Source organism: Anoplophora glabripennis, unplaced genomic scaffold, assembly GCF_000390285.2.
Source record: "Anoplophora glabripennis isolate ALB-LARVAE unplaced genomic scaffold, Agla_2.0 scaffold772, whole genome shotgun sequence".
Lineage (NCBI taxonomy): Eukaryota > Metazoa > Arthropoda > Insecta > Coleoptera > Cerambycidae > Anoplophora > Anoplophora glabripennis.
The window spans coordinates 137,968-165,847 of NW_019416848.1; the positions used below are offsets into that span (position 1 = coordinate 137,968).

Genomic DNA, 27,880 nt, shown 5'->3' on the forward strand with positions numbered 1-27,880 from the left:
CTCAAGAAAACTTCATGTTATGTAGAATCATCACACCAAATTTCATCAAAATCGGTTAGATAGATTTTGCATAATAATTTTGCAATCCAGATTTTGAAAAAAAATTGCAAATTTTAAAAATTTTGCACAGCAAAAACCAAGGCCCTTAAATACTTGAAAATTTAATCACATATAGAAGTGCTCTCAAGCTTTCAAGCGCTTTTTGAAATATTCGAATCCATCAATTAGGAGAGCTCTGGCGCTTGTTTAAACATTGGTCGAATTTTTGTACTATAATTTTGTATTTTTGTAATATAATGAGTTAATTTCTCATTTGCTTATATTTTAAACAGTAAATAATATTTGAATTATACTTTAATCACAAAAGAAATGATGATTAAATTAATAATTAATTAATTAATTAATTAATTACAAATTTTGTACATATTTTGAAAATAATTGTTGTTTAAACAATTTTAGAATATTTAAATAAATTTGTTTTTGACCTTTAATAAACAGTATATAAGTTTATGCACTTACTCTTGATACAATAAAAAAATAAAGTTGATAATTAAAGGAAGTTTAAAGATAAATAATTATCGGACTGTTGAAAGACCAATAATTATTAAAGATAGGCATTTGAAAATACCCTAATTGTTTTTTTTTTAAATCGCGAGACATCGATTTAAAAAAAATTATCAAAATCGGACCTCTAGAAGCAGAGATATTAAAAATTTTTAAGCGCGTCGCGGTTTTGAACTCGCCGATTCAATTTCGAGTAGGCCGAAGCGGCCGCGCTCTCTGCTTCCCCCACCACCACCACCCGTACGATTTTCTTGAATTTCTCGCTTGCATAAATAACTTTAAACGGGTTTTAAAGTAGGTTGCCAATGAAGAAAAGTATTGCAAACTTAGAACTGATAAGTACTCGGAATGTAGGGTTTCTGGTCGAGACTTCTCGAAGCGAGAATTTCCGGGAAATCTGGCCTTACTCGAGACGAGAAAAAAGTGTCGAGAAATCGAGAAATTTAAAAATAACGCGCGTCTTAAGGTCTTGACTGGAGTTCGTTTCGTTCATGCGTTCAATTCGTTTCTCGACAAATAACTGAGCGGTTAAAGTGGTTTCTCGACTAGCTCATGATTTATTTATTTTAAGTTTTTAAGGCTTTAGTTTACTTTATGATTCTATTTTTTTTTAATGTACCTAGTTATAAGTCTGTGTAGAAATTATATTATAAGCAGATACCTAATGTTGATGTTGATTCTGAAAATATTTAGTTCCTGTTGACTATTTTATTTTTGTTTTGTTAATTAAAAGATTGTGATTATAAAAAAAAATAATTTAATTGATAAATTAATAGGAAGAACGCTTCTGTATCTTTAAATTAAAGCTTGTTTTTTAAGATTTCTTCAGTTAAATTCCTTATTTACTATTTGTTTAATTAAAAGACTGCATTATTAATGATTATTAATAATTATTGGAAGATAGCTACGATTCAAAAACATTGAAATAAACATAAGTATATTGAAAGTGTTTAATAAAAAAACAAGTTAAAGGTTTTTAAGAAGCTCAAAGTTTAATTTAGTTTTGTTAGTAGAAGTAGAAACATTAATTAATTAATTAAAAATATTGAATAAATAATAAATGTTAATGATGATTGTTAAGTATAATAGCATGTTTATATTTCGCATTGCAATACCAAAATTATGACTTTTAAATTTTAGAAATTTCTCGAGAATTCAAGAATTCCCGGGAATTCCTAATCGAGAATTCTCGAGTCCCGAGAAAAAAAGTAGGCCGAGAAATCAGAAACCCTATCGGAATACCAAAGGTATTTTTCGAAAAATTAGCCCGGATGTCCCAGTACATTTAGTGTAAATGACGGTTAACTTTGATCGGCTATAACTACGTAACTAATTGACCAATCATTTTGTTTTTTTTTTAAAGAAGCGTCTTTCCAATAACTTTTAAAACCTGCTTTAAAAAATTTGATTTGATTGAATACCTATTCACAAAGTTATTCTAATTGTCTATAAGTACAAAAGTTCGACCAATGTTTAAACAAGCGCCATAGCTCTTCTAATTGACGGATTGGAATTTTTCAAAAACTGTTTGAAAGCTTGAGAGCCCTTCTATATACGTGATTAAATTTTCAAGTATCTAAGGGCCTTGGTTTTTGCTGTGTACAAATTTGAAAATTTGCAATTTTTTTTTCAAAATCTGGATTGCAAAATTATTATACAAAATCTATCTAACCGATTTTGATGAAATTTGGTGTGATGATTCTTCATAACATGAAGTTTTCTTGAGCCAAGTATGAAGGTCCTATACCCAACTTAAAGACCCCAAAAAAATTCCCTAAAAAGTAATGTTTTTTAACCCCATTTTTGACGATTTTTGCGATTTTTACAATAATAATCATGATTTATTCGATTTGTAACTAGTCATATTTTGTAAAATTTAATTAGAAACATTTTTTTCCTCTTCCATTTTCGCCTAAAATCAACTCTTAAAAAGATACATAATTAAATAGGAAGAAAATTAAGACATATTTCGAATTTTTTAAACATATTGTGCCGCCAAAAGTTAAGCCCACGTTTTTTTTATGCGAATAGAAAAATTATCATTTCTAGTGATATTTGAAAGCCAAACAGCCAAAAATCTCCGTGGATATACGATTCACCCAAACCAAAACAGATACTGCCTAGTCTAATATGTTTTACTAGTTGTTCAGAAAGTTTCATAAATATTTATACATAGGTAGTTACTTATTTTAAAAATTATTCCTGATATACATATGATTTTCTACTATTTTCGCCCATTGTTAATGTAAAATTCAACTTTTTTTATTCGCAGTTATTGTAACTTTATAGAAAATTGTCAAATAAACAAAATATGAAGAATGGCTTTTTTTATTTAGGGCTTACTTTCAATGTTACAGAGAAATATATCGAAATTTTTATATGTTTGTTGTTCCCCTGAATAAGCAAACTCGTATTCTTATTCTACATAATATTTGGGATTTTTCTGTACAACAAAATAGATTACTTCAGATACAAACGCCTGGAATGTTCTATAGCCTGGATTATAAATTTAAACGATAGGATAGCAAAGAGAGGATAACAAGAAATTGAATATTGTTTTAATTTATTTGAATTGAACTTAATATCTTTAAAATAAAGAGTCAATACCTTCGTATTACACAACACTCCAATCATCGAAGAATGCTTTCCGACCAGACGTACCAAGTAAGTACATTTTCAATCAAAACAATTCCGACGTAAACTTATCAGAACCGTGTACAGGATGTTCTAGATCGAAACGCCGGCTTTGCTCGACGTCTCCCGCACCCACCTCCAGTCTTCTTTTCCACCAGCCCCCAAACACAACACAAAACAGCTGATTGACTCGGCGACGCCAACGTTACGGATCCGGAGTTCGCAGCGATTCATTTGTTAGCTGTTTCTCGCGGTGTGTGCTCGGTAAGGTTCTTCCCTACGTCGATGAACGGTTATTATGAGCAAATTGTGAACTTCTGGGCCCATGTAAGTACCCGCAGTTGTATCGTGTTTTAGATTTCTAGTTGGTTTTTATTGATTTTATTTCGTTATTGCTCGCCCCGCGGTACGACGACGGCTTGCTTTGATCTAGTGGCTGCATAATACATGCGGAGCGAAACGGCGAAGTCGGGAAGTCGGCATTTTATGGTGTTTGGTAACTCGAGTCGTGGTGGTCTTCATGCTTTGGACACGTGGGCAAAGAGACGTACAGCTATGAAAAAAAAAGTGTACCGAACTTTAAGTTGCGAATGTAGATCAACTAAAACAAGCTTTCTCGTCATACAAAAAAAAGGGAGAATAATGATGGGAATGACGATAATAATTATCTAGGTCTTGTAAAACTTAGAAAAAAATGATGTAATAGCTGAAAGTTTGGATTTTACTACGTTTACACTTTGTGACACTAGTGTGTAGTGTTTTTTGGGCACTAGCGTTAAAGGAATTTTCAGTAGTGTACGATACAAATCTGATTTTAATTTAAACATATGAACATCATATTAGACTAGGCGGTATCTGTTTTGGTTTGGGTGAATCGTAAATCCACGGAGATTTTTGGCTTTTTGGCTTTCAAATATCACTAGAAATGAAAATTTTTCTATGCTCATACAGGAAATATGGGCTTAACTTTTGGTGGCACATGTTAAAAAAATTCGAAAAATGTCATATATTTCTTCCTATTTAATTATGTATCTTTTCAAGAGTTGATTTTAGGCGAAAATGGAAAAGGAAAAAAATGTTTGTAATTAAATTTTACAAAATATGACTAGTTACAAATCGAATGAATCATGATTATTATTGTAAAAATCGAAAAAATCGCCAAAAATGGGGTTAAAAAACATTACTTTTTAGGGATTTTTTTTGGGGTCTTTAAGTTGGCTATAGGACCTTCATACTTGGCTCAAGAAAAGTTCATGTTAAGTAGAATCATCACACCAAATTTCATCAAAATCGGTTAGATATATTTTGCATAATAATTTTGCAAAAAATTACAAATTTTCAAAATTTGCACAGCAAAAACCAAGGCCCTTAGATACTTGAAAATTTAATCACGTATAGAAGGGCTGTCGAGCTTTCAAACGCTTTTTGAAAAATTCGAATCCGTCAATTAGGAGAGCTCTGGTGCTTGTTTAAAAATTGGTCGAATTTTTGTACTTGTAAATAATTAGAATAACTTTGTGAATATTCAATCAAATCAAATTTTTTAAAGCAGGTTTTAGAAGTTATTGGAGACGCTTCTTTAAAAAAAAAAAACAAAACGATTGGTCAATCTAAAACGCGTTTAAAGTTATTTATGCAAGCGAGAAATTCAAGAAAATCGTACGGGTGGTGGTGGTGAGTAGGGTTTCTGATTTCTCGGCCTACTTTTTTTCTCGGGGCTCGAGAATTGTCGACTAGGAATTCCCGGGAATTCTCGAATTCTCGAGAAACTTCTAAAACAGTCATAATTTTGGTATTGTAATACGAAATATAAACATGCTATTATACTTAACAATCATCATTAACATTTATTATTTATTAAGTATTTTTATTAATTACTTATGTTTCTACTTCTACTAACAAAACTAAATTAAACTTTGAGTATCTCCTTCTTAAAAACCTTTAACTTGTTTTTTTATTAAACACTCAATATACTTATGTTTATTTCAATATTTTTGAATCGTAGCTTTCTTCCAATAATTATTAATAATCATTAATCATGCAGTCTTTTAATTAAACAAATAGTAAATAAGGAATTTAACCGAAGGAATCTTAAAAAAAAACAAGCTTTAATTTAAAGATACAGAAGCGTTCTTCCTATTAATTTATCGCTTATAATCACAATCCTTTAATTAACAAAACAATGAGCTAGTCGAGAAACCACTTTAACCGCTCAGTTTATCGAGAAACGAATTGAACGCATGAACGAAACGAACTCCAGTCAAGAACTTAAGACGTGCGTGATTTTTAAATTTCTCGATTTTTCGACACTTCTCGGCTCGAGTAAGGCCAGATTTCCCGGGAATTCTCGCTTCGAGAAGTCTCGACCAGAAACCCTAGTGGTGAGGGAAGTAGAGAGCGCGGCCGCTTTGGCCTGCTCGAAATTGAATAGGCGAGTTCAAAACCGTGACGCGCTTAAAAATTTTTAATATATCAGCTTCTAGAGGTCCGATTTCGATATTTTTTTTTTTTTTAGATCGATAGCGTATTTTCAACTGCCTATCGTTAATAATTATTATTGGTCTTTTAACAGTCCGATAATTATTTATCTTTAAACTTCCTTTAATTATCAACTTTATTTTTTTATGGTATCAAAGGTAAATGCATAAACTTATATACTGTTTATCAAAAATAAAAAACAAATTTATTTAAATATTCTAAAATTGTTTAAACAACAATTATTTTCAAAATATGTCGAAATTTTCAAGTATCTAAGGGCCTTGGTTTTTGCTTTGCAAAATTTTGAAAATTTGCAAATTATTTGCAACAACTAATGAAATTTTGGTTGATATTTCATAGAACTAAATTTTGTCCATTGACATTTTATAGCACTAGTGTTAAGTGTCTTGTATTTTCGTAGTGTCAAGAGTGCAATGAAAACGATTTTAATTTAAAAAATACTCGTAACACTTGCCGCAGTCCTCATTTATCTTTTTTCTACAATTTAAACGTAATACATGCACTTTTACATAACGTATATTTACGGTTACGATAAGGATATGGGTTACTAATTGTAAAATTATTTAGATATGCGTTTTTTCCATAGCAACAATTAATTAACGACTTAGAAGGCCATTTACGAAGGATGCGCTTGTATTTCATCACCTTTTATTCATTTTTTCTCTAATTACACTGAGAGAAATCGGCTGATAAAAAAGTTTCGCTAAGATAGTCCGTAAATGATATATCCCTCAGTGTAACATTCGCTCGACCAGGTCATCAACGAATTGTACTCAATATTTATCAAATTAGTGTCAAGTTTTTTGCGGAGATGCTCTTAAAAAGTTCATCTTAAATAACTGTTAACTTTACAAAAGAGAACACAGCGAGATCTATTTATCCAGTTATTTTTTTTTAGAAAAAATAACCGTTCTCCTTTACAATGATCACTTAGATGTGAAAGTTTCGTAGTTTAGACAACTTTTTTCTACGGTGATTCAATGTAAATTTAGGAAATCGGTCATTATTTTTTTTGGGTAGGTGTCGTTTTTGGATAGTTCTCAAATTTAAATTTAGACTTGTGAGAGTTTCCAAGTGAAATTTTCCGTAAAAATACTCAAATGTCAGTCACAATGCAGCCAAAATTTGTTTGTTTTCTCTTTTTCGGTTATTTCTATTTCAAAATCGTCAATAATTTCAAGATTACTTTTAAATTGTTCACACCATTTTGCGGTAATATTTATACAGGGTGTTTAATTTTCAAACGTACTAACTTTAACAATTGTCAGAGGACTAGAAAAGTTGTCGAATTTTAATTGTTTTTTATCGTTTTTTCGTAATATCTAAAGTTTTTAATAGTTGCTATTTTTACTAATGGTGTAGCGAAGCATCAGCTACTTCACAATATCTGCCTCATTGTACAATAACATGTACATGTTTGCCTCGGATCTGAAGCTTCGCATCGATCAATTTATTCTATACGTATCTAGCGACACCCTGATGCCTGAACAATCCATGTTTTCGAGTATGAGTGAGTGATGCTTTGCTTTTGGTGCACATAAAATTACATAAAAGTTTGGTTGATTCAGACAGAGTACTGTCAGTACTATTATCACATTGTAAGTAACATGGACAGGCAGTGGAGGTCTTGTATCGTGACTTCAAAGGTAACCCGACATTAATCCCCTTGATTATTTTGCCTGGAACAACAGGCATACTCTTCTCCAATAAATATAAGGGAGGGACTAATATAACGCATTCAAAATTCTGCACCATCGATTACGCCCATATCACGCCAGTGTATTTATCAAACTCAAGGTCATTATTGCGTAAATGCCAGTAATATGTCGAACAGAAGGACCAATTTGTACACCTGTTAATTTCTGCTTACTACTATACTTTTGCGGTTACAGTTTGTTTTTAAATGTCTGTTTTCGAATAAATAACACCATAGCAAATTTATCTTTGTAGATGCAATACTTAATAGTATAAAAATTTTTCAGTTCAATTAACATTTTTTGTGATTCTTATGCGCACCGAAAGGGAAAACTGTAAATTCCTCTTGAAAAAAGAAACATTATTTTCCTCTTCCATTTTTCTCTCCGAGCTTTCGTTTTCGAGATACACGGTGTCAAAACTAATTTTTTTTTTAGTTTTTCGCCAATATCTTAGGAATCGTTTGCACTACAGGACTGAGCTTTTGTACACACATTACCACTATTAGTAGCTACTTTTTCGCACCCTTCTCGAATTCATTGGACGTGCCAGTGGTGGAGATTTTAAGGTATCGTAAGGGTTTTTCCCCCTTAAATTTTACGCCACTGGAAAAATTGACTTTTGACAGCAAATTCTAAAGCGCCAATGAATTTTACACAATAAGAGTTCTCTTGGTTCATTGCTCTAAAGTCAACCGTTTTCAAGAAAAATGCCTTTTTATGAACAAAAGCAAACATTTTGCTAACGTTTCGAAAATTTTTTGCATTTTGCATTTTGCGTTTTGAACATTTTGCAAGTGCAAGTAACTGAACAGAACATCCGGAGAACGAAATGCATCGTTTATGAAATCCATGTCAATACTATCGAAAAGTTGACCGATAAAGGTGAAACCGCAGCGGCAGAAAGAAACATGATTAGAAGATGTAATGCGTGCATTCAAGCCAACGGACGTAATTTTGAACAGTTTCTGTAAATTGATAAAAAAAAGTTAAAATCCTATCTGTTGTTAAATTTCGTTAAAATTATTAATTATTACTACCTATTTTTTGAATTACAAAAGATTTTCAAAACGTTAGCAAAATGTTTGCTTTTGTTCATAAAGTCATTTTTCTTGAAAACGGTTGACTTTAGAGCAATGAACCAAGAGAACTCTTATTGTGTAATAGTGGTAATGTGTGTACAAAAACTCGGTCCTGTAGTTCAAACGATTCCCAAGATATTGGCGAAAAACTAAAAAAAAATTAAAGTTTTGACACCGTGTATCTCGAAAATGAAAGCCCGGAGAGAAAAATGGAAGAGGAAAATAATGTTTCTTTTTTCAAGAGGAATTTACAGTTTTCCGTTGCGATACTTATTTAGGAACACCCTGTATATAAAGGACGTCAGTCTCCAAAAGACATACCCAATTTGGTTTCGTTGGTACTTACCATTTTTTAGATATCTGAAATCCGAAAACAGTTAAAAAAAGTAATTAAATTCGACAATCGGTTAGCAAGCGATTTACGACCTATGTTCACATGAACTTTTTTGTTCAAAATAAATTCCTCTATCGACTGTTATAGTACGTTTAAAAAGGGAACACCCTGTATATTATTTCTGGTGTTAGTTATTTTGATATTGATTTGTTTGATAAAACCTGCAATTTATTGCAGCACAAGCAGATTGTTTGACAAGGCTGTTTGTTGTAATGCAATTTTGCTGATTGTTTTTTTTTTTTGTTTTGGGCCATACCCGATAATAGAATAGAATTAAATTGATTTGAAGCTTTTATAGATATCGTTTTATCTGTCCGCACGTGGGAAACTATATTTAGCGTGTTTATTGTTTAATAAATCTGTATTTTTCTCTCCTCGATAAGGGAAAAATCGCAAATAACGTGGAAAATCGGAAAATGTTTGAAAATATGCCTTAACTGATCAGCAATGTTGTTATTTGGAAGGTGTCAATAGAAATAAACGGATTTGGCGTATTTTTTTACTAATGTGGTGTACACTAAGAAAAGTGCATCTTTAAATCTCACTAAGTCTCCTTAAATGTGTTTTTAAAGTAATTAAAATTAAAGTAATCCTTTAATTTTTGTGACTAGCCTATACTTTGTTACAAGATACAGTACCTATTTATAATTTTTTACTGTTTAAACTATTTTTCACTATCGAAATTTTCTTCAAAAGTTTGATTTCTTCCATCGATTAAATTTTCACAAAGAATTTCCATAGTTTTGTAAATAAATTGTAATAGTTCAAGCAATATGTCCCGGATTAATGTTAAATTAACAAAAAATACCATCTGGAAACAAAAATATGGTGATTATTTTTGAAAATTTTTAATATTTTTTGATTAAAAAAAGGAACTTTTTTGCTTGCCGAGAGCTACAGTTGCAACAAGTAACAAGTTTCAAAATATGCAAGAGATACAGCAAAAACAAGAAAAGTCGATTTTTGACGGTTTTTTCGATATACATATCTCGAAAAGTAATATAGCAATCCATATATTTAAAAATACGAATCGATAGGTATTTTTAATAGCTACAACTTTCTCATTTAACTTTTTTCGATTGGAAGTTTTTTTTTATTAGCGAAAACCGTTTTTTTTAACTTTTAAGAATTTTTTAGGTTAACTTCGCCGTTTATGCGCCACAGGAAAAAAACACCATCTTTCTTAGAATTTTTTTCCTGTATCACCATATTTCTTGTTTCCAGGTGGTATTTTTTGTAAGCTCTTCTACCTATTGAATGACTATAATGCCTTTGGCGATTTACACTGAAGATGAAATGAAAATTAGAATATTCGTGAATACAGTGCCATGATCAGTTTGAGCTTTAATAGCATGGCATTAAATCAGTGTTAGAAAAAGAGCGACAAATATTGATTTGCACCTAAAAAGGAACATTTACTAATCTGACTACAGTCTCTCACTTGGATCTACTTAACTACAGAAAAATATTCCCCACTTTGGTGAACAAAACGTAGCAATTTAGTGCGGATCATTCGTGGCCAAATAGTTTATTGTGGCTTCGATGCGATAATAAATGGAAACCATAATTCGAACACAACTTACTAAAGAACTAAAATTTATTAATTTCAAGATAAATTAACAACAAATACTGTGATTTTCCCTTACGTAAGTGTCGCATCTGGAGGGTTATTCTAATGTTATCGTTAGATTGTGTTGAATTTCGTTAAAAACTATTGGTTTACGGCTCGCTAGTATCGACTATTTTTAGCCAAGGTGAATGACATCTGGCTGGTAGGTAATTAATAGGTCGTATATCAATTGAACTGCTTACTGTGTTGCTGGATTTTGCCTAGAAACGTACTTGTTAAATAATTAAAAGCGAAAGTGAATTTGGCAGATCGACTTTGGCGCTTTCGTCTGCGTTTTCGAAGGGAAAGTTGTTTTTCTTTCTTCTCTTTGAAATATTAAAACATTGATTAAATCTGTAAGTACGTTTTTTCTTTTCTATCTGAAATAAACGCGAAAGAGGAATTTTAGCCCACAAAAGGCGAGAAATATCACCAAATTCCATGATAAAATCGCAATTTAATATTGGTACAATGATTTGCACTTAAAAAGTTTTGAGTGTATTATAAACATATTATCGTTTTCACGATGACACGTTTGATAATACAATAATAATTCAATGTCGGCAATCATTTTTATTTACGTTAATATTTAAAAATGTTAAGTCACCTCTATAGATACTAGTTAACAAGTTGAAGTAGTTGCGGCAGTAAACAGTGTTTAAAATACCGGCAAAAAAATTTAAAAATGATTGCTTATTAACTCGCGAATAGTTAAGAATCGTTTTCGCGAGAAATTAATATCAAACGTCTCGAATGACCTTTCTTATTTGTCCGAACGGAGATGACATGGTGCCCAATTATTTTCTTTTACGACATAGACATGGTTAAATCTGGCGAAAATAAATGAAACAACAATAAATATTTGTTATTGATACTGCATGACGATTGTGACATCAATTGGGCTTGTAATATTTCCAATCGGGTTTATACGAGGGTGCTTGGAAAAGTAACTTCGATTTTAATATTTTGCGACATGCGTTTTGTTAGAGATGCAGGTGACACGTAATTTTTCGTTGCGCAATCGTCCTTGTTTTTACACACACTTTGCGCTAATATAACGAGCGTTCAAATAAAAACGTGGTCAAGTTGGTTCTGAAAATTTGGACGTAGGGCGTAGCGTATAGCAAATGAACTTAAACGTCATCTGTCAAAGCGCTATATCGCCGCTATCAATTTGAATATTTCCGTTTTAAAAAGCGTTTAAAATGGTGTTTTCTCAAGAACAAAAAGTGTTTATCATAGAGTCCTACTTTAGAAATGGACGCAAGATTGATGGAATATGGAAGTATTCTATTGAGGAATGTTTCATAGAATTTCAAAATCAATTTCCCGGCGTTGTTGTGTACAAAATTTTTCAAAGTTCAGTTCAGCGTTGTGTTAATGTTTTTTGTGAAACGGGCAGTGTAACAAGAAAAGAAGGAAGCGGCCGACCTAAAAAGCGGACTGAAGAATTAAAAGAAAATGTCCAACAAATAATGGAAAATTCGCCAAGAACTTATGTACGTGTTTTATCACAAATGGTGGGAGTATCAGTCGGTACCTGCCACACAGTGTTAAAAAAAGATTTGCGTTCTATCGTTTAACTTGTCAGCAAGAACTTCATGAAGTTGATTTTCCGCGACGGGCTGTATTTTGTGAATGGTTTTTAAACAACTACGGTGAACTTCATAATATCACCTTTTTTTCTGATGAAGCCTGGTTGCATTTAAGTGGTTACGTAAACTCACAGAATATGAGAATGTGGTCTTCTGAAAAACCAGATAACTTTTTTGTGGAGGGCCCTCTACACGTTCAAAAATTGGAGTTTGGTGTGCTCTCAATCGAAGGAGGATTTATGGACCTATTTTTTTTAATGGTACTCTTACTGCGCAAAGGTATAGAGAATAAATTATCGCTCCTTTTGTTAACCAGCTGGAAGAAAACGAAATGACAAACTTTTACTTTCAACAAGATGGCGCAAGGGCACATACGGCAGGCGAGACGATGAATATATTGAGGGAAGTTTTCCAAAATCGACTAATAAGTCTCAATGCTGAACATGAATTTCCACCGAGGTCATGTGATATTACGCCGTGTGATTTCTTTTTGTGGCCTTACCTTAAAAACACTATTTTTGAACTGCCTATTCCTGATTTAAACCATCTGCAGGCTCGACTTATAAACAAGATTCGAGAAATTAACAATACCCCGAGCATCTTAGAAAATGTGAGGAACAGGTGTGAAAAGTGCTTGGAACAAGGAGGGAGACACTTTCAGCAGCTGCTTTAATTTATTGTTATAACAAGGAGGGGGACACTTTCCGCAGCTCCTTTAATTGTTTGTTATTGTTATCACGATTATTCTTTAAAATAAAGTTATATAGTCATTAACGTTATTGAAACTGACAGCTGCTATACAGCTCGTTGAGAAATGAGGTTAAGTTGGTCGCTATAAGCTACTCCCTACGTCCAATGTGTCAGAGCCAACTTCGACCACGTTTTTATTTGAACGTTCGTTACAAGGTGGGTCAGTTTTTTATCAAATAAATTAAAAAGTTTACGGGGTGTTCCGCCTAAGAGGGATTTTTCTGTAACTCTGCAACTGTAAAAATTTATAAAAAAATGGTTTTAATGAAAGTTGCCTGGAGTCATGTGGGCCATGTAAAGATTGTTCGCTTTACAGGGTGTTATATTATAATTAGTTACATAGTTATAGCCGTCATTTACACTAAATGTACTGGGCACATCCGGGCTAATTTTTCGAAAAATATCTTTGGTATTCCGAGTACTTACCAGGTCTAAGATTACAATACTTTTCTTCATTGGCAACCTACTTTAAAACGTGTTTAAAGTTTTTTATGCAAGCGAGAAATTCAATAAAATCGTGCGGGTGGTGGTGGTGGGGGAAGAGAGCGCGGCCTCTTCGGCCTGCTCGAAATTGAATCGGCTATAACTACGTAACTAATTGACCAATCATTTTGTTTTTTTTTTAAAGAAGCGTCTTTCCAATAACTTTTAAAACCTACTTTAAAAAATTTGATTTGACTGAATATTCACAAAGTTATTCTAATTGTTTATAAGTACAAAAATTCGACCAACGTTTAAACAAGCGCCAGAGCTCTCCTAATTGACGAATTCGGTTTTTTCAAAAAAAGTTTGAAAGCCCTTCTATACGTGATTAAATTTTCAAGTATTTAAGGGCTTTGGTTTTTGCTGTGCAAAATTTTGAAAATTTGCAATTTTTTTTTCAAAATCTGGATTGCAAAATTATTATGCAAAATCTATCGAACCGATTTTGATGAAATTTGGTGTGATAATTCTACATAACATGAAGTTTTTTTGTGCCAAGAATAAAGGTCCTATACCCAATTTAATTACCCCAAAAAAAATTCCCTAAAAAGTATTGTTTTTTAACCCCATTTTTGCGATTTTTTCGATTTTTACCATAATAATCCTGATTCATTCGATTTGTACCTAAACATGTTTTGTAAAAAATTTAATTGTAAACATTTTTATCCTCTTCCATTTTCGCCTAAAATCAACTCTTGAAAAGATACATAATTAAATACGAAGAAAAACACGATATTTTTCGAATTTTTTTAGCTTATTGTGTCGCCAAATTATAAGTCCACGTTTTTTTATACGCATAGAAAAATTTTCATTTCTAGTGACATTTGAAAGCCAAAAAGCCAAAAATCTCCGTGGATATACGATTCACCCAAATATGGCTTTTTGAAACAGATACCGTCTGGACTAAGAGTAATTTATGCCAAAACGAATTGTGAAAACTGCAGGTTTCTAACTTTTATGGTTTAGGCGCTATCTAGCTTCATTTAGAAAGCTGAAATTGTGATTATCTCGAAAATCAAGAAATTCGAAAACGCAATAATGTACAGGGTGTTCCGTTTAAAATAACAAAATTATGTAGTTTTTTTATAAATTTTACAGTTACAGAGTCACAGAAGAATCCCTCTTAAGTGGAACACCCTGTATAGTGTTTTTAAAAAATTAATGTTAATTTGCGAGATTCATTAAATACGAGGGCTGTTCAGAAAATAACCGGAACTTTGTTGTTATTAATTTTATACATTATTGACGGATATCGCGTGCCAAACCTCGCAACTGGATCTGCTCTTGCAACTCGAGAGTATGACGACCCGAAAAACTTGTTTAAACCAAATCCTCGACCAGAATAATTCGAGTGCCAACAGAATGAATTTTAACAAGATTGCAAGGCGAATCTTGTGCAAGTTTCATGGACTAGTTAACGATCTGGATTTCTATTACCTGTCTCGCGACGGTTATTGCATCATACTTTACGCCTATGTTGCTTTATTGGCAAAATTTGCGGTCGCGGTAGATAGTACTATTATATCTTGGAAAGTTTGCCGCAAAAACTGATAGCGCTATCGGGATGTTACAAACTGTTGTGCGTGTGTGTGTCATACAGTGTGGAATTTGTCTCGTGTTTGAACAAAAGCTATTTGCGTCGATCATACTGTTTATAAAGAAAATAATGTCGCAATGTTTATTAATTTTTTCTCTACTGCAAATGCAAATTAAAATATTGTGTAGGATGGCAGCGCTGCTTTGCTTGACATCGTGTTTTTGCAATATATCCTAAACTAAATGCAAATATCTATGATTTCTCTAACGTGAAACCATTTCATAGTCGTAGCGTTAGTTTAACCTATTTGTATTGCAAGTAGAAACTAAAGTAGGGCTTGGTATAGGCGTTACTCGAGTTCTTTTTATCAGAAAGAAACGCTTGTGTTTGAAACTAAGCATGGAAAAGCGCAAGACCTCAAACTTCAGTCTTTAAGTAACACGTAGCCGATTTGCTGTTATTTCTTGTAACGCCCACGTATGTATTTTTCTGTACACTAATATTTTTTGCACAATGACTACTGTACTAAGACAAACAATGGCTGTATTTAAAAAAGGATGTGTAATTTAACCTGTCTGCAACAGTATAAAAGAAAAATCGGTATAGCTGAACGTCGCCAAGAAAGGATTTTCCGGGTAAACATCAATTTAGGAAGAACGAGGAACTGGGTCATTCCTTCTATTATTTCCGCTATTAATCTGGAAGTCCGACAACTTTGTTGACGAAACTCAATTCGAAATATGAGGCGACGTATCCGATGTCTTCTATTTTGTCGACTATTTCGCTGATTGAATCTCTTGGGTCGATACAGGGTGAACAATAAGTGGGTACATGTATTTTAAACAGCGGTACAGTTTATGTGTACTTAATAGCTCTTTTTGCGGAAAAATTAAGACGAGAAAAGTCAAATTTGATATAAATTTTATGATTTTAACCTTTAGAAACACATATCATAAGTTTGCTTACTCAAATTGCTGAATTTGTTGACATATCATATCAGGTGTAGTCTTGCATATTCCAGTCGTGTAAACAGTGATCAAGCATGTATCGCTGCGAAACTATTGGTCACAACTAACTATTTTTTAAACTAGAGTAGGAAAATTAGCGAAAATGAAAGAGAAACTCGAAAAAATTCCTATCTGCGATAATATTGTAAAATTGTCTAAAGAAACATAATACAAGACATCTCTCATCTCATGAGTCAAAAAATGTTATTAGCTAACTTTTCTATTTAAACAAATAAGTGAGGAAAACAGTTTTTTCACTTTGCAGGGAAAACCATCAATTTTAGCGAAAAGTGACTCACAGACAGCTTGTAGGGAATAAAATTATCTACAAAATGAGACTTAAGATTAAATAGCTAACAAAATATTGAAAAAATAAGTTTACTTTGGCTTAATATGTAAAGAAATAACTTTTTAAATGAACGATAGCTTCATTTATTTATTTAATAATAGTAAAATAATTCCGAAATTGAAATTTTAATTAATATTTCGGTTAACAATAATTTGTGACATTTTTGTAAATTAAAAAAAATTGAGTATAAAAGATGCATTTTTTCTGGAGTTCAGGGCTATTCTACGAATTCGTAAATATGCCCATTGTTATTTTTTCGTCAAGTTACCTCAGTTTTAAAAAAAAAGTTTCTACGATGAATAGAAGCCGAGATATTGCAAAATTTTACAGCGCGCATCAACTTGAATTTTATTCAAATTGTTTATAAGCGAAAAACGCACGGTTTTTTAATGCACAATTTGAGAATGTTAATGTCAAAAAAGCGGTGATATTTTTTATAGGTCGCTTAATTACGTCTTTAAGATTACAATGACGTTTTCAGAATCATATTTGGTTGAAAATTAACGCCTTTACAGAGGCTTAAAGTTGATAACTTTTGGAGCCTCCGTTATAACCGATTTGAATTGTGTGAAAATTATTGCACCTACAGCGCCCACTTTTGGCACACTTTTAAAGTATGACAAAACCCTCAACTTGTCATAGGTTTTATAAAATTTTAACAATAAATGAGATAGTTATAAACAAATTAAAAAATGGGCACTTTTTTTGTTTTTTTTTGCAATAACTTTTTTGTTTATTATCCGATTTTAATTTAACAAGTCTCATTTTGTAGATAATTTTACTCCCTACAAGCTGTCTGAGAGTCAAAATCAGTTTTTAATTTTTAATTAACAATTTTGAGGTTGTTTTATTTAATCAATACGTAATTTAGAGATACTATAAAATATAAATCAAGTTCAACGATCCAGATGTCTGTGACATAAAATGAAACTAGGTAAAAGTATTTATCTCTGGAGCCAGAAGGTCTGGCGCTCTAGTTTCAGGATTTCCCGAATAATTAGGGACACCCTTCAGTCTCTCACTGAAATAGTAATAACAACGGTATTGACGACTCTAAAAATAACAATTGAGATCGATGTCGTTTTATTTTTTATGTTCGTTTAAAATTCTACGTTGTTTTACTTAGTTTATAATTTATGTTGTTGATATTTACGTTACTGGAGATTCCGTTTGATCTTTTTTTATATGTTTTCTTTAACTTTAACGTTTCCTATAAAAGTAGCCATCACTTTAATACGAAATTATTTCGGAGTACTTTAATAGATCTAAATAAATTAAATCGCTAGGAAGATCTTATCTTCGAAAGTAAAAATATGAACATGACGATAGAATCATATCAGTCAAATGTTATTAGAAACTCATTTAATTGAATTGGAATAATTAATTAATTTGGCAATTTAAAATTAATTTAATAAAATTGAAACCAAAATATAGTACAATTAGTTGCTATTACTTGAATTAAATTACGTTTTTTTATTTCGTTTTTTATCTGGAAGTGGTAAAAGACCTTACAAATTAGAGTACCGCAGGTATGCGTAAATAAAAAATTGCATAACTCGGTGTTTATGGTTTGCGGTTTTACGTTTTTTTAATCTTCTATTTGTGGATTGGAAATTACATGACCCCATAATGTTGACTTTATGTTATTGTGGAACTATTTTTAAATTAAAATGTGTAAAAAAAAATCATTAATAAAACTCTTTACCGATATGAGTAATCAACATTTTTACGTAATTAGTAAAATACGAAAACATTCTGTAAACCGTACAATCAAACCTTCATCCACAGATTTTACAGTTTTTGCTTATCGCTATCAGAAACTCTGAACTCCAATTTCACGAAACGAAATCGAAATCTTCGAATTTCGACAGCGATAATTCTAGATGTCTATATTTAAAATTGACGCTCTCTTCCCGTGATTCAGTTATCACTACCTCCTTGTACAGATTTATCAAGACCTTGATAGCTTCTAGGAACCCGTTTGAGGTTTAATGTTCCACGCATATCCATATGTATGTCCGATATTGTTCTTTGTCAGGCGATTATTATATAATCCGTAAGTGACTTGCGAGTATATCGAATGACAAGCGGCTGATCTAGACACAACTGATAAGTGATTTGTGGTAAGGTACGATGTACAGGGTGTGACATAAACGTTGGGAAATCCACAAGAAGTGACGCCACCTATAATAATAAAAAAATGCTTTTCCTTTAAATTCGTGGATCTCAGCTACACACTCTCCGTACTTGTAATGAATTTTCGCAATTTTCACTTGCTCATTCGTCGTCATTTGTCTAATTTCGACGTGTTTACTACAACATCTAACCCTGCATAATGCTGCCAACTCTTTGGCATGAAAATGGCGCTCAATTCAAATTTTGCGTTATTTTTGAGATACCCTTTAGTAAGAAAATTAAAATTCCTTAACAGAGACTGCCAATAGAACATTTTAAATTACAATCAAATTAAATGCAGTAACTTATCTTGATGAGGGTAAAGTTTATTGAAACTAAGACAAATGGCAGTTTTAACAATAACATATCACATAGAAAGGTAAACAAGTATAGTGTTTTGTTTATTTTTTCTCCGATTAATTTAATGTTAAGTTAAACGGCTTTTTTTATTTATTGTTTTATTTGCAGCTGAAAAAAATCTTTCAGCACTAAACTCACAGATATGACCATCACAATGTACAATTTGAGAATGTTAATGTCAAAAAAACGGTGATATTTTTTAATAGGTCGCTTAATTACGTCTTTAAGATTACGATCAGCATCATATTTGGTTGAAAATTAACGCCTGTACAGAGGCTTAAAGTTTTTTGGAGCCTCCGTTATGAACAAATTGAATTGTGCGAAAACAAATTAAAAAATGGGCACTTTTCTTGTTTTTTGCAATAACTTTTTTGTTTATTAACCGATTTTAATTTAACAAGTCTCATTTTGTAGATAATTTTATTCCCTACAAGTTGTCTGCGAGTCATTTTTCGCTAAAATTGATGGTTTTCCCTGCAAAGTGAAAAAACTGTTTTCCTCACTTATTTGTTTAAACAGAAAAGTTAGCTATTAAAATTTTTTGACTCACGAGATGAGAGATGTCTTGTATTATGTTCCTTCAGACAATTTTACAATAATATCGCGGATAGGAATTTTTTCGAGTTTATCTTTTTTTTTTGCTAATTTTCCTGGTCTATACGTATGTAATTTATTTAGTCAGTTCCTGACTTAACCTACAGTCTGTTGACCCTTCCGAATATGGAATGGTATTAGAATGCTTACGAAATCGTTTTAAACATCGAGCGGTTTCAGCAAATTATAGATTTGAAATTGTAATAGCACCTACCTCGTCTGTTTGTAATTACAGAAAATAATTAGCTACAAAAAAGTTGTGTCTGTTCGCTAGTAGGTGATTAGGTGTTAGTAATTATATAATATCGAAAGCAAGGACAAAATGGATAGTCAAAATGATATTTGAAAAAATATTTTGTGAGCGTCATCGTATGGTAAATGTTCGGTAGTTCCCTGCAAACTTTGCTCGAATTAAGGTGGTAATTTTTTGGTATTGTTAATATTTTATGTATAAAAGTTATGAATTTCAGTTCAACGTTAAAGGCGTTAAATTTCTTATAATATTGTGAAGTGGAAAACCTAGAATCAACAATTTTTTCTTTATCAGTAAATATTATTATAAATTCAACAACTGTTTTGTCGAAAGGCATCTTAGTATTCATGTATTTTAAATGATCGAGATTGTGTTCTTAGAAAGTAATGAAATATTCCTTCCAATGTCCATCAATTCCAGTCAAAACAAATCTGTCGAACTCAAATAATATTTACTTGTTTTTGTTTGTATATTATATATTTAAAGAAACAGTACGTAAACTTATTTTGTTGAAATGGAAATGGGTTCTAGCAGTTATATTCAACCAATCCAACTGACACTTTTTTATATAAAAAAACATTTGCGGAATTTTAAATCTTAAATGAACCATTTTTGTGACAAATTTTAGTTTTTTCACTCTTCTGATTGTTATCAACTTTCAAGTTTCACACTGTATCTTGAAAACGAAGCCTTACCGGACCTATGATTATACAGGGTGTTAAAAAAGTTTGGAACTCCCCTCTATCTCAGAAAATACTGCTCAAACAAAAAATTGATTAAGACAAAAGTTGCAGGGTTTTGAGTGAGCAATCCAACGGTAACCTTGACCATTACCCTCAAGGTCATTTAGAGGTCAAGTTGAAAATTTTAAATGGAACCGTATACTTTTGACCCCGGAAATTGTAAGAGCGGATAATTTTACGTTGTAACCTTGACCACGACATTCAAGGTCATTTAGAGGTCAACCTGACAATTTTTAATGGAACCGTATATTTTTGGCCCCGATACGTATCTAATATTTTGGACTAAAAATTTGATTCAAAAAGTTTTTAAATTGACCTGTAAACGGCCTCCAAGTTACAGTCAAGGTCACCGTTCGATTGCTCACTTTTAACCCTAACATCTCGGTAATTTTTCCACTGATGAGAACCTTCGGAGACAGGCTGTTGGAAATACTGTGACTATTTCCGGGGTCAAAAATATACGGTTCCATTTAAAAGTTTCAACTTGACCTCTAAATGACCTTCAAGGTCACCGTTGGACTGCTCACTCAAAACCCTGCAACTTTCCAAACTTTTTGAACACTCTGTATGAATAAACTTTTCGTCTTAGAATTAATCAAGGAATCACACCTTGAAGTTTGGCCACTTACATAAAATAACACCCTGTATAAACTAATTTGTCCCTGAAAAACTCGAAAAAAATGTTTCAAACAAAATGTGTTGGATTTTGAATGATAAATTAGATGGTGACCTAGCAGTGTTTTAAATTTCAACCAATAGTTTTAGTTGGATACATCTATTAAATTCTGTTACTAAAAATTAGTTTGCCCTCTAAACGACCTGCAAAAACATCCTGTTTTCATGTTTTTTGTCCCAGACTCAGATATAACCTTGGGCGCTGTAACGGCTGCTGGCACAAAATACGACGTATTCAATTTGATATTAAGTTGACCTTCGTTTGACCTTGAACGTGTGGTGAAGGTCAAATCCGGGATCATCGTCTAATTGGTCAGTCAAAATCAGTCAGTTATTGTCTAATTTGTCAGTCAAAATTTAGAGAAAAATTAGTTTGACCTTTATATGACCCGCAATGACATATTTGAAAAATTTTCTGACCCTACAGTCTTACGCAAAATGTGTCGCTCCTCAATTGCTAGTGTAAAAAATAGAGATTGGTTTAGTATTTTTAGGTTGGCCTTGGTTTGATCTTGAATCTTAAGGTTAAGGTTAGATCCAAGGTCATTATTAGGAACACGGGTAATCTAAAGAAATTGCTAATAGAAAACAGAGGAAATTTAACAAAAATAAAACTTAGATGAAATATATAATAGAGATTTGCTAAAGAAATATGTTCACCTCGAACGAACATGTGTTTCGGGGGAGATAACCAAAACAGGATACGTTTCTGTGACCTTACTCGCATGCACCACTTACGTGCACACACATTTAACAATTTAGCACGTTAAATGCAACACTCGCACATTTAAAATTCCTTGAAAATACCTTTTGCGCAAAGTGGCACTCGAGAATCATCAGATTGATTGCCAGGGCTCCGTTATCGTCTCGGCAACAAACCTGCGTGAAATCGCCACTATTGCAATTATCTATCGCCTGGTATTATTATCTGCGGTATTGATAGCACCCAAAACGTGTCGGTTAGTAAACGGGATTAGCTCGAATTAACGATACCGCGTCGGCGAGACCCGAACCCGCCGTTATTTTCGTTATTGAATCCATGCGCGAGGTATTAAATGACAGATACGGTGGTGTGGGAGACGGTTGTGTTAATTTTTTTTTATTTTTTGTTGTAGATTGCCTAACCAGCTCAGTCGCAGCGGTTTTTTTAAGTGTACAATTGAGGGTGAGACAAGAAGATGGATCCAATCAGGTGTGTATTTTGATAATTTAATAATATATTGCCTAAAATTCGTTATTGTCACCTGAAGGAATGTAGGGGTCATATATTACATTTTATACGGTTGTGTGAGGTCGATAATTCATATTTTTCGATAAAAAATTGCCTTCTGTGAAATATAAAAAAATAATTGAACGTCACATTATAATCGGTCTTCCTGTATAGAATTTAATACAAATACAGTGGTATAATACCATAGATATCTTCGTTGGCATGTTTCTAGTACCTAGAATATAATTTTTTTCGCCATAGTTTATTTAATATTTTTCAAATGTTTTTCAAGTTAAAAGTACCACTTTTCTACATAATCTGTCTTTTATAAGAATCTAGTTAAAAAGTCAGTTAATAAGAACATCGGTCATATTAATTTTTAACAATGTGTACGGTCCGCACAATATTTGTTGAGATTGAATTGTAAGAAAAGAATAAGCCAATAAAGTTCTATTATCGGAACTGCTGTAACAATTTACCGCGGTAGGAGCGTGGTGAAGGGTACTCCGCCAATGTCTTTCTACCTCGGGTGTCGAATGCGGTTAATTTCGATAAAGTGGCGCAGGGTCTTAGAATTCTCAACAAATGTCGTACGGACTTAAAATTAACAAATGCCTACTCCTATGCCGCTGTATTTGTAAAAAAAATATTGCACTAATTATCTCTTACTTCGGTTCAAGTGTCTTTAATTTTTTTAATGAAATAAGTGGAAAGTAAACAGTAATTATATAAAAAAATATCTGAGATTGTTTCAATTTTTAGATTATTATCAAATATAAAATTAATGCATTTTACATTTTTATAAAAAACATTGATTCTTATCAATTCTTGTTTCAACATTAGTGTTAAATGTTTTAATATTGCCTAAAATTTAGATAACACTTTTGTCATACAGGATGTCCCGAAATAAGCGTCAAATTTGAACACGCCATTAAAAGCAACAACTTTTGTCCAATATTTTTTTTGGAAAACTTCATAGTTTTTAAAATAATATGCTTTTTAAAAATTTGTTGTCACCCGCCGCAACTGAAATCGATTGAATAATAAACAAAAAGATGAGGAATTAATTCGGTTACTACTGACACATAATACAATTTGTTATAAACCAGATCAAAATATGATCAAAAGGAAAAAAAGATAAACATTATGTTCATTAATAAGAAATCAACGTTGTTATTTCGGCAGGTTGATGCTTATTTTATTAAATAAAGTTACGACAAATGTTCAAAATGCCCTATGCGTTGAAAAATTTTCTTTCACTTGCTAGGTTTCCCGCATCATTGCGGTTATTCTGGCGGTATTCCCTATTCATTCTCGTAGTTCTTCAACCATTTCAAACGTCTTATAAATAAAAGTCACTCGGAATCAAATCTGGCGATCGGGCGGGCCAAAACTGGATCATTTCGTCCAATCCACCGTCCAGGAAAGTGCTGATTTAACCAATCTCGATCATCACCAGTCACAATGTTGTAAAGGAACTTTTTGTCCTTTTTAGCCTCCTTGATAATATCCTTCGAATGTTGAATTCTGAACAATTCCAATTTCCAAATGCCATTGTTCCGGTCTACTCTACTGATAATCTCGACCAATTTTGCTGTAAAGTCAGCTTGCTAGTGCTAGTTTCAGGATTATTTGCAATATTCTCCGAAAGTGCATCTTCTATGTTCGCAGTACGACTAAGGCGTTGTCAGCTATTGTTATGATGTTCATCTTTAAAAGTTCCGTAATCCCGAAGTTCTTGAACGACACCAACAATTGTACCCCTGTTTAGTATGGGACAATTCGGGAAACGATGCACAATCACAACTGTTAATACCTACAGGTTCGGAAAGTACCGATGGTCCATCTGCCGTTACGTGAGAGCGATAAAGTAAGACATATAAATCCATGCGATAGAGAAGGATGGCTATAATGAAGGCGTCTCATAGTCACCGCCCGTTTCGCCCTTCCACAAATAAGATCCACTTCTTATTTGTGGAGTTTTCTTTACGTAAATGAATTCAGCACAAAAAATTGATGAAAGTGTGAAAGTGTTTATTTATTGGCCCTATTTATCTAAGTTTAGGTTGTTTCACGTTTTCTTAAAAAAGTGAAATAGCAGGATAAAACTTTTTATAGGTTAGTTTGGAGAGCATCAACATAACCACATTTTGACGCCAAAAAGGGTTCGATATCTTTTTTTGTTATCAAGTTATTCGCAAATTAGTGAGCAAAAAGTAAATAATAATGATTGAGGATCACGACGCTAACGAAAAGACATTTAATTACCGAAACAAAATGCGATTTAGCGCTTATAAAAGAACCTACCTAAGCACGCAGCGAAGGTTAAATTCCTGTATTGAAAATAACGGTATGCATTTAGAGCGTTTATAGACTTACTTTTGTTAAAATTTGATTGTTCTTTTGTGACATAATATCAGTTTCTGTTAATATTGTTTATCCACGACTATTGTATAATGTACCCATTATACGTCTGTTTGCTCGACCTTAATAATACCCATTAATCACGGCAGTGATTAATGAGTCATTAATCACTACTGTCAGATGCTTCCTTAATTTAGCTATAATATTATATTGTTCTGCTACAAACAATCCGTTTTTAAAATTTTATCGTGTAAACCACTAAATATTTTCAATTCAGTGCTGTACATACAAAAAAAAAATTAAAAAAGTGAATTTTCCTAGACCGGATTCGAACCCGGGACCCGCGGTTGGAAGGGAAAGAGCATCTACACTGAGCCATCAGCGACTTCATTTGTGCGAGTCGTATATCTGTTTCTTAACATACCATATTTTTCGAAACATTTCAAAAAAAACTTCAACAAAAATATTTAGTAGTCGTGGATAAAGTATAGTATTCTACTCCCGTATAATGGGTATTATTCACTCGGTGATTTAGGCCACTCGCCTGCGGCTCGTGGCCGTAAACTTCACCTCGTGAATAATACCCATCATTATACGCTCGTTGAATAATATACTATTTTATTATTATTTCCAAGAATGTTATTGACTCACTCATTTGCGTGGGTTTAAGTAGGTTCTTTTATAAACGCATTTTGTTTCGGTAATAATTATCGCAGAATCACGAAATTCAAAATGGTGTATCCAATATGGCGGACAAGAAAATTGAAAATGTCTTCAAAATGCATGATTTTTTTTAATGGGGGTTTTTTGGGTCTATGATTACGAATCTGGACTCTAAATCACGAAATTCAAAATGGCGGATTCAATATGGCTGACAAAAAATTAAAATGTATTCAAAATGCATGAATTTTTGTGTATAGTAAAGTAAAAAAGAAAAATATAACAATTATATAAACGTGTATGTGTATATTGACTTCAGAATCGTGATTAGCGACCCAAAAAACAAAAAAACCCTCAACACAATTTGTGCATTTTGAAGACGTTTCAATTTTTTATACTCGCCAAAAGACACAAAAACCCCCAACACAAAAATTCGTGCATTTTGAAGACATTTAAATTTTTTGTCCGCCATATTGGATCCGCCATCTTGAATTTCGAGATTCTGAGACCAATTCGTGATCAGCGACCCAAAAACTCTTCATATGTAAGATTCATAGGAATTGAATGTCTTTCGCATCTCTAAGCTCTTTAAAGATTCCTCTAATAAGCGATGGTTTCCCCGGCATTTAAGGGGGTGGAGGTGGAAAGGAGGGTGAGGGGGTTGGTCCGTTTAGGGTGGAAACGATTCAGTACTGCTAGTAAGTACTTTTCAGCTAAAAATAAATTAGGCCAAAAACCGGTCTTAGGGGCCCTCCTCCTTTCAAACTTTATATTATATTCATCAATTTTTTGTGCTGAATTCATTTATGTAAAGAAAACTATATATAGCATTGCATTTAAAATTTTTGAGAAAAATCCATTAAACGACATTCTTTTGAAATAACGCCATCTATAGGTTTCCATATTGAGGTAAATAACGTTATGCCTTCACCACGAGATAAAGCATAAAAATACCTTTCCAACGAGGTATAACACTATGGGCTTTTGATGAGCCAATCCTTAAAAAAAATCATTTCTCTGATCAGACATTAGGGGCTTCCCCCACCCTTTCTGTCGAGAGATAGAACAAATTGTCAATAACAAAAGTTATGCGCAATGAATCCGACTATCCATATTTGTACTATTTAATAGGCCTGAATAGGAAACATTTCTGAGAAAAATTCAACTCTGTTTTGGTACGAACTTGAAAACTATTTCCAGCGACTTCTCTTGGTCGATGTATTAATCAAAATGTTTTTCCCGATGTTCTAGGGCATATACTTCCCCTGATATCGTACCTCGCCGACCTTAGCGGGACACCCTGTATGTGACATAAACTGTACAAAAACATTTCGCTGTTATAAATTTAGAAATAATTACAATTTTTACGTCGCCTCGTTAATGAATTGTTTTATATCAACTAATTTGTTTTTCTTTTCTTTTCCAGCGCCAGTTGCTTCAGCTTGCAGTAAGTAGAATTTACATTACGTTAGCGATAAGCTAGGGGAGGGGACCAGTGACGCGATCGAATTAATAATCGTACAAAGTCCGCGAATTTATTAGAGTCATCTTGCCAGCCGGTTCAATTTTCGATTGACCCGAGCGTTTTGGCTTGGCGTTGTCTCGGTTTCGATAGGTCGAGAATAACGTCTGTAGTTGAGCGTCATTTTCAAAAGATTAGAGTAGATTTGTTACAATCTAATCGCCGATAACGGGGAATAATAGTTTTGTTTTTGATTTGAGAGTAGATAACAGTAAGAGGGAAAATCCGTTGTTTTTTTTGTCTTTTCAGAAAAACGCCAGAAATATTTCTAGTAGCGATGTAAAATTATGTTGACGTAAATCGGAATGTTGAAAAATAATGCTTAAAAAACCATTAAATTATTGTTGTGGTAATATCTCATGAACGCTGTTAAAAAATTTTAAAAATTATTTAGAACAGGCACAATTTTTTTCCCATATACTTTTTAACACAGTATGGAGGGAGACTCCCCAGTATTTTGACCCGCTGAAGACGTGGGGTCATCAGAAATGTTTTATCGCGTCAGGACTGTTTCCTAACCTCAAAAAAAAAGCTCAAAATCAGTGGAAATCTTTATTTTTTTGTCAAAATAGCTAAGATTTTGAAATTAAATTACACAAACGTGTTAATAGGGTCAAAATAAAAACTTTTTATTCTTTTTTCTCTAAAATGCACCCTTAAGGAGTTATAGGCATTTTAATAATGCTCGAAATTAGTTAAAAATGGCTGTAACTGCATAAGGATACGTTTTAGAGAAAAAGGTGTGGGAAAAAAATGTTTTTATCGTGACCCTATTAACACGTCTGTGTAGTTTAATTTCAAAATGTTAATTATTTTAACAAAAAAATCGAGATTTACACTGATTGTGTACTTTTTTCGAGGTTAGACATAAATCCTGGTGTGATGTAGCATTTCTGATGACTCCATCGTCTTGAGCAGGTCAAAGTACCGGAGAGAGGTTAAAAAGTATATGAAAAAGAAAAAAACAAAATTGGGTATGGTCCTTCTGAAGTACATGTAACAAAACGCCCAGCAGTAAAATTTAATGAGTTTCGTGGGCGGCCCTTAAAAGGTTTTCTGCTAAAGGTAAAAAATAACACAGCCACACAAAAAAAAATTGTCTGTACTTTTCATGTGACATATGTTAT

General features: G+C 32.6%; 1 protein-coding gene across 3 annotated transcripts in view; it reads left to right on the plus strand.

Moving 5' to 3' along the window:
* The first annotated feature begins 3,404 nt into the window (after positions 1-3,404).
* LOC108914444 (facilitated trehalose transporter Tret1-like) overlaps positions 3,405-27,880 on the plus strand; it is a 48,930-nt gene continuing 24,454 nt past the window's right edge. The window contains exons 1-3 of one of the 3 annotated variants that reach the window (XM_018720266.2): positions 3,405-3,525; positions 22,113-22,189; positions 26,658-26,678. In XM_018720266.2, the coding sequence (XP_018575782.1) occupies positions 22,176-22,189; positions 26,658-26,678 (35 nt within the window). In that variant the 5' untranslated portion in view covers positions 3,405-3,525; positions 22,113-22,175. Of the gene's footprint in view, positions 3,526-21,933; positions 22,046-22,112; positions 22,190-26,657; positions 26,679-27,880 lie in introns of those variants that run through there. The other 2 variants (XM_018720268.2, XM_018720267.2) reach the window with 2 other exon arrangements.